Source organism: Oncorhynchus tshawytscha, linkage group LG33 (genome assembly GCF_018296145.1).
Source record: "Oncorhynchus tshawytscha isolate Ot180627B linkage group LG33, Otsh_v2.0, whole genome shotgun sequence".
NCBI lineage: Eukaryota > Metazoa > Chordata > Actinopteri > Salmoniformes > Salmonidae > Oncorhynchus > Oncorhynchus tshawytscha.
The window spans coordinates 45,087,054-45,099,234 of record NC_056461.1 but is presented as its reverse complement, the minus strand read 5'-3'; the positions used below and the strand labels follow the sequence as shown (position 1 = coordinate 45,099,234).

General features: G+C 47.7%; 1 protein-coding gene across 3 annotated transcripts in view; it reads right to left on the bottom strand.

The window, feature by feature from the left end:
• Nucleotides 1-1,415: 1,415 nt before the first annotated feature.
• Nucleotides 1,416-12,181, bottom strand: part of hspb2 (heat shock protein, alpha-crystallin-related, b2) — a 53,248-nt gene continuing 42,482 nt past the window's right edge. For all 3 annotated transcript variants that reach the window (XR_006080696.1, XR_006080695.1, XM_042311439.1), the window contains one exon: nt 1,416-4,504. Coding sequence is in view for 1 of the 3 variants with exons in the window: in XM_042311439.1 (XP_042167373.1) it covers nt 4,289-4,504 (216 nt within the window). In the remaining 2 variants the exon portion in view is untranslated. The remainder of the gene's footprint in view (nt 4,505-12,181) is intronic.

Here is a 12,181-nt window from a genome sequence, read left to right as displayed (position 1 = left end):
TTTCCTGTGGCAGTCCTCATGAGAGACAGTTAACTCTAATGAACTTATCCTCTGCAGCAGAGGAAACTCTGGGTCTTCCTTTCCTGTGGCAGTCCTCATGAGAGACAGTTAACTCTAATGAACTTATCCTCTGCAGCAGAGGTAACTATGGGTCTTCCTTTCCTGTGGCAGTCCTCATGAGAGCCAGTTTCATCATATAGCTTGAAGGTTGTTGTGACTGCACTTGAAGAATAGTACAAAGTTCTTGAATTTTTACGTATTGACTGAACTTCATGTCTTAAAGTAATGATGGACTGTCATTTCTGTTTGCTTATTTGAGCTGTTCTTGCCATAATATGGACTTGGTATTTTACCAAATAGGGCTATCTTCTGTATACCCCCCTACCTTGTCACAACACAACTGATTGTCTGAAACCTATTAAGAAGGAAATAAATTCCACAAATTCACATTTAACAAGGCACACCTGTTAATTGAAATGCATTCCAGGTGACTACCTCATGAAGCTGGTTGAGAGAATGCCAAGAGTGTAAAAAGCTGTCAAGGCAAAGGGTGGCTATTAGAAGAATCTCAAATAGGAAATATATTTTTGATTTGTTTAACACTTCTTTGGTTACAACATGATTCCATATGTGTTATTTCATAGTTTTGATGTCTTCACTACTATTCTACAATGTAGAAAATAGTAAAAATAAAGAAAACCCTTGAATGAGTAGGTGTGTCCAAACTATTGACTGGTACTGGATTTAGGTATTTTAGCTGTAATTTGTATTTTCAAAATACAAAATACTTTTCTATACCAAGTGGTTTACAATTTTGGGTCCCCCTTTTACCCTGCATCGGTATCAGAAATCTGATGGCATTATGGTGTGATAAGTTAACTTCATGTAAATGTACAGTATACGTAAAAATTATGAATTGCAAAGCATGCTGTGTAATATTCTAATGAGCTCCTCCCCAAAACAAGGCCAATAATAATACCCAGTGTGCTTTGCACTTCATTTCGGCATGCTCATTTTCACATATACAGCCGAAACAGTTAGAAATAGTTTGTGCATGTCTTATGATGACATTTTGTGACGTTTTTGTTCGTTTTGGACTTAGTGAGGTTTTTTTTCGGCTGTTCATTTTTTCTAGAGACAAGTCGAAGTTAGGACCCAAAGTCTACGCCCCTTCGTCTGTGATTGGTCAACAGTAGGGATTCTTCAACAGATTCTTCCACATTCAACAACAGATGACTTGTTTTCATGCACATTTTTTTCTTTGAGAAACACCAAGCATGTTATTTAGTAAAATGACCCTTGGCAAAAACATCAAAATTAATGACAGATTTCTTGAGTTATTTTAAATACACACAGACACACACACACACATCCTCGCTGCAGAGAGCCAGACTACAGAAATCACAGATATCCCCTTAGTCTTTAAACTTGACTTTTATTATTCACAGAACCAATCTAAAAAGATCACAAAACAATTGTATTGACTAGCAACCCGCTTGGACAGTTATGTGCCTGTGTTCTGATATTCTGTCAGCCAATCAAAGGAAGGAAATGTTTTTCGGCGCCTGGCATCCTTGGGTTGGTGCAACGGCCGGACGGCTGGGGAGGGTGCTGGGCACTACAGGTTTGATGTGTTGCCATGTTTGCATTGTTCTGCCTCTTTCACATCTTAACAGAGTGTTGAATTGGGAATAATTTGGTGGAGGCTAAGACCAAACAGTAGCATGTGTGAGTTCCGGTTAATAAACCATTCAATTCCAGAACTCAATCCTTATTTATTCATTTATTTATGATCTATGGAGATCATTAGACTATATTCTAGTTTAAGAAACAACACTATTGTTTATTACAAAAACAATAGGTATATTTTATTGTAAACTAGAGAATCACTAAGCAACAACATAAATCTTCAGAAATGTCTAAATATGATGCAGCGAAAACAGACAAATATATCCAAATGGGATTGTAGTAACCACATTGTGGGCCTGATAGAACACATCAATGGGATTGTAGAAACCACATTGTGGGCCTGATAGAACACATCAATGGGATTGTAGTAACCACATTGTGGGCCTGATAGAACACATCAATGGGATTGTAGAAACCACATTGTGGGCCTGATAGAACACATCAATGGGATTGTAGAAACCACATTGTGGGCCTGATAGAACACATCAATGGGATTGTAGTAACCACATTGTGGGCCTGATAGAACACATCAATGGGATTGTAGTAACCACATTGTGGGCCTGATAGAACACATCAATGGGATTGTAGTAACCACATTGTGGGCCTGATAGAACACATCAATGGGATTGTAGTAACCACATTTTGGGCCTGATAGAACACATCAATGGGATTATAGTAACCACATTGTGGGCCTGATAGAACACATCAATGGTATTGTAGTAACCACATTGTGGGCCTGATAGAACACATCAATGGGATTGTAGTAACCACATTGTGGGCCTGATAGAACACATCAATGGGATTGTAGTAACCACATTGTGGGCCTGATAGAACACATCAATGGGATTGTAGTAACCACATTGTGGGCCTGATAGAACACATCAATGGGATTGTAGTAACCACATTTTGGGCCTGATAGAACACATCAATGGGATTATAGTAACCACATTGTGGGCCTGATAGAACACATCAATGGTATTGTAGTAACCACATTGTGGGCCTGATAGAACACATCAATGGGATTGTAGTAACCACATTGTGGGCCTGATAGAACACATCAATCATGACGGACTTGATTAATATCCACCATGTTAGATCAGCATCGCTGAATGGGCACCAATGATGGCGACTTATGACCCACAGTCTGCTATCCCCTACAGTCTGCTATCCCCTACAGTCTGCTATCCCCTACAGTCTGCTATCCCCTACAGTCTGCTATCCCCTACAGTCTGCTATCCCCTACAGTCTGCTATCCCCTATAGTCTGCTATCCCGTACAGTCTGCTATCCCCTAAAGTCTGCTATCCCCTACAGTCTGCTCCCCCTCAGTCTGCTATCCCCACAGTCTGCTATCCCCTACAATCTGCTATCCCCCACAGTCTGCTATCCCCTATTGTCTGCTATCACCTACAGTCTGCTATCACCTACAGTCTGCTATCCCCCACAGTCTGCAATCCCCTACAGTCTGCTATCACCTACAGTCTGCTATCCCCTACAGTCTGCTATCCCCCACAGTCTTCTATCACCTACAGTCTACGTTCCTTGTACTGTTCCCCACGGTCTACCTTCCTTCTACTGTCTCCCACGGTCTACGTTCCTTCTAGTATCCCCCATGGTCTACGGTCCTTGTTCTATCCCCCATGGTCTATGGTCCTTGTTCTATCCGCCACAGTCTCCTATCCCCCACAGTCTACTAACCCCCACAGTCTCTGTTCCTTCTGCTTTCCCCCACGGTCTTCATTCCTTGCTCTATGTCCCACAGTCTGCGTTCCATATATCTCATTCCAGGTGGTATTGGGGTTGATCCATGACAGAGGACACTAGGGGGTATTGGGGTTGATCCTAGAGGGTGTTGGGGTTGATCCATGACAGAGGACACCAGAGGGTATTGAGGTTGATCATAGAGGGTGTTGGGGTTGATCCATGACAGAGGACACTAGGGGGTATTGAGGTTGATCCATGACAGAGGACACTAGGGGGTATTGAGGTTGATCCATGACAGAGGACACTAGGGGTATTGAGGTTGATCCTAGAGGGTGTTGGGGTTGATCCATGACAGAGGACACTAGAGGGTATTGGGGTTGATCCATGACAGAGGACACTAGAGGGTATTGGGGTTGATCCATGACAGAGGACACTAGAGGGTATTGGGGTTGATCCTAGAGGGTGTTGGGATTGATCCATGACAGAGGACACTAGAGGGTATTGGGGTTGATCCTAGAGGGTGTTGGGGTTGATCCATGACAGAGGACACTAGAGGGTATTGGGGTTGATCCTAGAGGGTGTTGGGATTGATCCATGACAGAGGACACTAGAGGGTATTGGGGTTGATCCTAGAGGGTGTTGGGGTTGATCCATGACAGAGGACACTACAGGGTATTGGGGTTGATCCTTGACAGAGGACACTAGGGGGTATTGGGGTTGATCCTAGAGGATGTTGGGGCTGATCCATGACAGAGAACACTAGGGGGTATTGGGGTTGATCCTAGAGGGTGTTGAGGTTGATCCTAGAGGGTGTTGGGGTTGATCCTAGGGGGAATTGGGGTTGATCCATGACAGAGGACACTAGGTCGTATTTTGGTTGTGTCTGTGTGTCGTCACTAGGTTGTCTTGTCGGTGTGTGTGTGTATGATATGCGTGTGTGCGGAGGGCGGGTCGGGGGTTGTCCGGGGAGCGGAGACAGAGAGGATGCCGTCGTGTGATAGGTCGACGAAGAGCAGTAGAGGGTCGACACCCACAGGAAGTATGTAGGTCCTCGTAAACGACCGACTGATGAACCCGTGGACATCTTGTCTCTGGGAGTGGTTACCACTGACCTGACACACACACACACACGCACAAACACACACCACAACGAACCAAGGAAGAGGGAGAGAGAGATACAGGTCTTTAACTCCATAAGGTTTGATTAGGGGTTTGATGTCAGGGGTAACAGGTCAGGGGTGAGGGGAATAGAGAATGATAGAGGTATTTTTAGCATGGACATCGCCATTGAGGACCATTTTGAAGTCTCGCTCTGATGCAACCCCTTCACGGGGTGGGGGCAAGAAGTTGACCAGAGTGGCCAACACTGGGACGCAATAAGTTGACCAGAGTGGCCAACACTGGGACTCAATAAGTTGACTAGAGTGGCCAACACTGGGATGCAATAAGTTGACCAGAGTGGCCAACACTGGGACGCAATAAGTTGACCAGAGTGGCCAACACTGGGACGCAATAAGTTGACCAGAGTGGCCAACACTGGGACTCAATAAGTTGACCAGAGTGGCCAACACTGGGACGCAATAAGTTGACCAGAGTGGCCAACACTGGGACTCAATAAGTTGACTAGAGTGGCCAACACTGGGACTCAATAAGTTGACCAGAGTGGCCAACACTGGGACGCAATGGGACGCAATAAGTTGACTAGAGTGGCCAACACTGGGACGCAATAAGTTGACCAGAGTGGCCAACACTGGGACTCAATAAGTTGACTAGAGTGGCCAACACTGGGACGCAATAAGTTGACTAGAGTGGCCAACACTGGGACGCAATAAGTTGACTAGAGTGGCCAACACTGGGACGCAATAATTTGACCAGAGTGGCCAACACTGGGACGCAATAAGTTGACTAGAGTGGCCAACACTGGGACTCAATAAGTTGACCAGAGTGGCCAACACTGGGACAACCACTCAATAAGTTGACCAGAGTGGCCAACACTGGGACGCAATAAGTTGACCAGAGTGGCCAACACTGGGACTCAATAAGTTGACCAGAGTGGCCAACACTGGGACTCAATAAGTTGACTAGAGTGGCCAACACTGGGACAACCACTCAATAAGTTGACCAGAGTGGCCAACACTGGGACCAGAGTGGTCACTCAATAAGTTGACCAGAGTGGCCAACACTGGGACTCAATAAGTTGACCAGAGTGGCCAACACTGGGACTCAATAAGTTGACCAGAGTGGCCAACACTGGGACAACTGGAGTGGCCAACACTCAATAAGTTGACCAGAGTGGCCAGGGAGTGGACTAGTGGCCAACACTGGGACTCAATAAGTTTACTAGAGTGGCCAACACTGGGAAACAACTCAATAAGTTGACCAGAGTGGCCAACACTGGGACTCAATAAGTTGACCAGAGTGGCCAACACTGGGACGCAATAAGTTGACCAGAGTGGCCAACACTGGGACCAGAGTGGCCAACACTGGGAAGCAATAAGTTGACCAGAGTGGCCAACACTGGGACTCAATAAGTTGACTAGAGTGGCCAACACTGGGAGTGGCCAACACTGGGACGCAATAAGTTGACCAGAGTGGCCAACACTGGGACGCAATAAGTTGACTAGAGTGGCCAACACTGGGACTCAATAAGTTGACCAGAGTGGCCAACACTGGGACAACTCAATAAGTTGACCAGAGTGGCCAACACTGGGACGCAATAAGTTGACTAGAGTGGCCAACACTGGGACTCAATAAGTTGACCAGAGTGGCCAACACTGGGACAACCACTCAATAAGTTGACCAGAGTGGCCAACACTGGGACTCAATAAGTTGACCAGAGTGGCCAACACTGGGACAACCACTCAATAAGTTGACCAGAGTGGCCAACACTGGGACAACCAAATAAGTTGACCAGAGTGGCCAACACTGGGACTCAATAAGTTGACTAGAGTGGCCAACACTGGGACTCAATAAGTTGACCAGAGTGGCCAACACTGGGACAACCACTCAATAAGTTGACCAGAGTGGCCAACACTGTGGCCAACACTGGGACGCAATAAGTTGACTAGAGTGGCCAACACTGGGACGCAATAAGTTGACTAGAGTGGCCAACACTGGGACGCAATAAGTTGACTAGAGTGGCCAACACTGGGACGCAATAATTTGACCAGAGTGGCCAACACTGGGACGCAATAAGTTGACTAGAGTGGCCAACACTGGGACTCAATAAGTTGACCAGAGTGGCCAACACTGGGACAACCACTCAATAAGTTGACCAGAGTGGCCAACACTGGGACGCAATAAGTTGACTAGAGTGGCCAACACTGGGACTCAATAAGGCCAGACCAACACTGGGACTCAATAAGTTGACCAGAGTGGCCAACACTGGGACTCAATAAGTTGACCAGAGTGGCCAACACTGGGACAACCACTCAATAAGTTGACCAGAGTGGGTAACACTGGGACAACCACTCAATAAGTTGACCAGAGTGGTCAACACTGGGAAGCAATAAGTTGACCAGAGTGGCCAACACTGGGACCACAATAAGTTGACCAGAGTGGCCAACACTGGGCAAACACTCAATAAGTGACCAGAGTGGCCAACACTGGGACTCAATAAGTTGACCAGAGTGGCCAACACTGGGACTCAATAAGTTGACCAGAGTGGCCAACACTGGGACGCAATAAGTTGACCAGAGTGGCCAACACTGGGACGCAATAAGTTGACCAGAGTGGCCAACACTGGGACTCAATAAGTTGACTAGAGTGGCCAACACTGGGAAAACTCAATAATAAGACCAGAATGGCCAACACTGGGACGCAATAAGTTGACTAGAGTGGCCAACACTGGGACTCAATAAGTTGACCAGAGTGGCCAACACTGGGACAACAATAATAAGTTGACCAGAGTGGCCAACACTGGGACTCAATAAGTTGACCAGAGTGGCCAACACTGGGACGCAATAAGTTGACTAGAGTGGCCAACACTGGGACGCAATAAGTTGACTAGAGTGGCCAACACTGGGACGCAATAAGTTGACCAGAGTGGCCAACACTGGGACGCAATAAGTTGACTAGAGTGGCCAACACTGGGACCAACACCAACACTGGGACAACCACAATAAGTTGACCAGAGTGGCCAACACTGGGACGCAATAAGTTGACTAGAGTGGCCAACACTGGGACTCAATAAGTTGACCAGAGTGGCCAACACTGGGACAACCACTCAATAAGTTGACCAGAGTGGCCAACACTGGGACTCAATAAGTTGACCAGAGTGGCCAACACTGGGACAACCACTCAATAAGTTGACTAGAGTGGGTAACACTGGGACAACCACTAAGTTGACCAGAGTGGTCAACACTGGGAAGCAATAAGTTGACCAGAGTGGCCAACACTGGGAAAACCACTCAATAAGTTTACTAGAGTGGCCAACACTGGGCAAACAACTCAACACTGGGACGCAAGTTGACCAGAGTGGCCAACACTGGGACGCAATAAGTTGACCAGAGTGGCCAACACTGGGACGCAATAAGTTGACTAGAGTGGCCAACACTGGGACGCAATAAGTTGACTAGAGTGGCCAACACTGGGACGCAATAATTTGACCAGAGTGGCCAACACTGGGACGCAATAAGTTGACTAGAGTGGCCAACACTGGGACTCAATAAGTTGACCAGAGTGGCCAACACTGGGACAACACAATAAGTTGACCAGAGTGGCCAACACTGGGACGCAATAAGTTGACTAGAGTGGCCAACACTGGGACTCAATAAGTTGACCAGAGTGGCCAACACTGGGACAACCACTCAATAAGTTGACCAGAGTGGCCAACACTGGGACTCAATAAGTTGACCAGAGTGGCCAACACTGGGACAACCACTCAATAAGTTGACTAGAGTGGGTAACACTGGGACAACCACTCAATAAGTTGACCAGAGTGGTCAACACTGGGAAGCAATAAGTTGACCAGAGTGGCCAACACTGGGAAAACCACTCAATAAGTTTACTAGAGTGGCCAACACTGGGCAAACAACTCAATAAGTTGACCAGAGTGGCCAACACTGGGACTCAATAAGTTGACCAGAGTGGCCAACACTGGGACTCAATAAGTTGACCAGAGTGGCCAACACTGGGACGCAATAAGTTGACTAGAGTGGCCAACACTGGGACGCAATACGTTGACTAGAGTGGCCAACACTGGGACGCAATAAGTTGACTAGAATGGCCAACACTGGGACGCAATAAGTTGACTAGAGTGGCCAACACTGGGACGCAATAAGTTGACTAGAGTGGCCAACACTGGGACGCAATACCAGAGTTGACACTGGGAGAGTGGCCAACACTGGGACTCAATAAGTTGACCAGAGTGGCCAACACTGGGACAACCACAATAAGTGACCAGAGTGGCCAACACTGGGACGCAATAAGTTGACTAGAGTGGCCAACACTGGGACTCAATAAGTTGACCAGAGTGGCCAACACTGGGACGCAATAACCAGAGTGGCCAACACTGGGACGCAACCAGAGTGGCCAACACTGGGACTCAATAAGTTGACTAGAGTGGCCAACACTGGGAAAACAATAAGTTGACCAGAGTGGCCAACACTGGGCGCGATAAGTTGACTAGAGTGGCCAACACTGGGACGCAATAAGTTGACCAGAGTGGCCAACACTGGGACAACAATAAGTTGACTAGAGTGGCAAACACTGGGACCCAGAGTGGCCAACACTGGGACGCAATAAGTTGACTAGAGTGGCCAACACTGGGACGCAATAAGTTGACTAGAGTGGCCAACACTGGACGCACCAGAGTGGCCAACACTGGGACTCAATAAGTTGACTGGGGGACGCAATAAGTTGACCAGAGTGGCCAACACTGGGACTCAATAAGTTGACTAGAGTGGCCAACACTGGGACGCCAGAGTGGCCAACACTGGGACTCAATAAGTTGACCAGAGTGGCCAACACTGGGACAACCACGCAATAAGTTGACCAGAGTGGCCAACACTGGGACTCAATAAGTTGACCAGAGTGGCCAACACTGGGACAACCACTCAATAAGTTGACCAGAGTGGCCAACACTGGGACAACCACAATAAGTTGACCAGAGTGGCCAACACTGGGACGCAATAAGTTGACTAGAGTGGCCAACACTGGGACTCAATAAGTTGACCAGAGTGGCCAACACTGGGACAACCACTCAATAAGTTGACCAGAGTGGCCAACACTGGGACTCAATAAGTTGACCAGAGTGGCCAACACTGGGACAACCACTCAATAAGTTGACTAGAGTGGGTAACACTGGGACAACCACTCAATAAGTTGACCAGAGTGGTCAACACTGGGAAGCAATAAGGACCAGAGTGGCCAACACTGGGAAAACCACTCAATAAGTTTACTAGAGTGGCCAACACTGGGCAAACAACTCAATAAGTTGACCAGAGTGGCCAACACTGGGACTCAATAAGTTGACCAGAGTGGCCAACACTGGGACTCAATAAGTTGACCAGAGTGGCCAACACTGGGACGCAATAAGTTGACTAGAGTGGCCAACACTGGGACGCAATACGTTGACTAGAGTGGCCAACACTGGGACGCAATAAGTTGACTAGAATGGCCAACACTGGGACGCAATAAGTTGACTAGAGTGGCCAACACTGGGACGCAATAAGTTGACTAGAGTGGCCAACACTGGGACGCAATAATTGACCAGAGTGGCCAACACTGGGACGCAATAAGTTGACCAGAGTGGCCAACACTGGGACTCAATAAGTTGACCAGAGTGGCCAACACTGGGACAACAAATAAGTTGACCAGAGTGGCCAACACTGGGACGCAATAAGTTGACCAGAGTGGCCAACACTGGGACAACCACACTAATAAGTTGACCAGAGTGGCCAACACTGGGACGCAATAAGTTGACCAGAGTGGCCAACACTGGGACTCAATAAGTTGACTAGAGTGGCCAACACTGGGAAAACTCCTCAATAAGTAAACCAAAGTGGCCAACACTGGGACGCGATAAGTTGACTAGAGTGGCCAACACTGGGAAGCAATAAGTTGACCAGAGTGGCCAACACTGGGACAACTCCTCAATAAGTTGACTAGAGTGGCCAACACTGGGACTCAAAAAGTTGACCAGAGTGGCCAACACTGGGACGCAATGAGTTGACTAGAGTGGCCAACACTGGGACGCAATAAGTTGACTAGAGTGGCCAACACTGGGACGCAATAAGTTGACCAGAGTGGCCAACACTGGGACTCAATAAGAACACTGACCAGAGTGGGACCAACAACACTGGGACTCAATAAGTTGGGAGTGGCCAACACTGGGACTTAATAAGTTGACCAGAGTGGCCAACACTGGGACAACCACGCATAAGTTGACCAGAGTGGCCAACACTGGGACTCAATAAGTTGACCAGAGTGGCCAACACTGGGACAACCACTCAATAAGTTGACCAGAGTGGCCAACACTGGGACAACCACAATAAGTTGACCAGAGTGGCCAACACTGGGACGCAATAAGTTGACTAGAGTGGCCAACACTGGGACTCAATAAGTTGACCAGAGTGGCCAACACTGGGACAACCACTCAATAAGTTGACCAGAGTGGCCAACACTGGGACTCAATAAGTTGACCAGAGTGGCCAACACTGGGACAACCACTCAATAAGTTGACTAGAGTGGCCAACACTGGGACAACCACTCAATAAGTTGACCAGAGTGGTCAACACTGGGAAGCAATAAGTTGACCAGAGTGGCCAACACTGGGACTCAATAAGTTGACTAGAGTGGCCAACACTGGGACGCAATAAGTTGACCAGAGTGGCCAACACTGGGACGCAATAAGTTGACTAGAGTGGCCAACACTGGGACCCAATAAGTTGACCAGAGTGGCCAACACTGGGACGCAATAAGTTGACCAGAGTGGCCAACACTGGGACGCAATAAGTTGACTAGAGTGGCCAACACTGGGACCAATAAGTTGACCAGAGTGGCCAACACTGGGACTCAATAAGTTGAACAGAGTTGCCAACACTGGGACGCAATAGGTTGACCAGAGTGGCCAACACTGGGACGCAATAAGTTGACCAGAGTGGCCAACACTGGGACTCAACACTGACCAGAGTGGCCAACACTGGGACTCAATAAGTTGACCAGAGTGGCCAACACTGGGAAAACTCCTCAATAAGTTGACCAGAGTGGCCAACACTGGGACAACCACTCAATAAGTTTACTAGAGTGGCCAACACTGGGCAAACAACTCAATAAGTTGACCAGAGTGGCCAACACTGGGACTCAATAAGTTGACCAGAGTGGCCAACACTGGGACTCAATAAGTTGACCAGAGTGGCCAACACTGGGACTCAATAAGTTGACCAGAGTGGCCAACACTGGGACTCAATAAATTGACCAGAGTGGCCAACACTGGGACGCAATAAGTTGACCAGAGTGGCCAACACTGGGACGCAATAAGTTGACCAGAGTGGCCAACACTGGGACTCAATAAGTTGACTAGAGTGGCCAACACTGGGAAAACTCCTCAATAAGTAAACCAAAGTGGCCAACACTGGGACGCGATAAGTTGACTAGAGTGGCCAACACTGGGAAGCAATAAGTTGACCAGAGTGGCCAATACCGGGACAACTCCTCAATAAGTTGACTAGAGTGGCAAACACTGGGACTCAAAAAGTTGACCAGAGTGGCCAACACTGGGACGCAATGAGTTGACTAGAGTGGCCAACACTGGGACGCAATAAGTTGACTAGAGTGGCCAATACTGA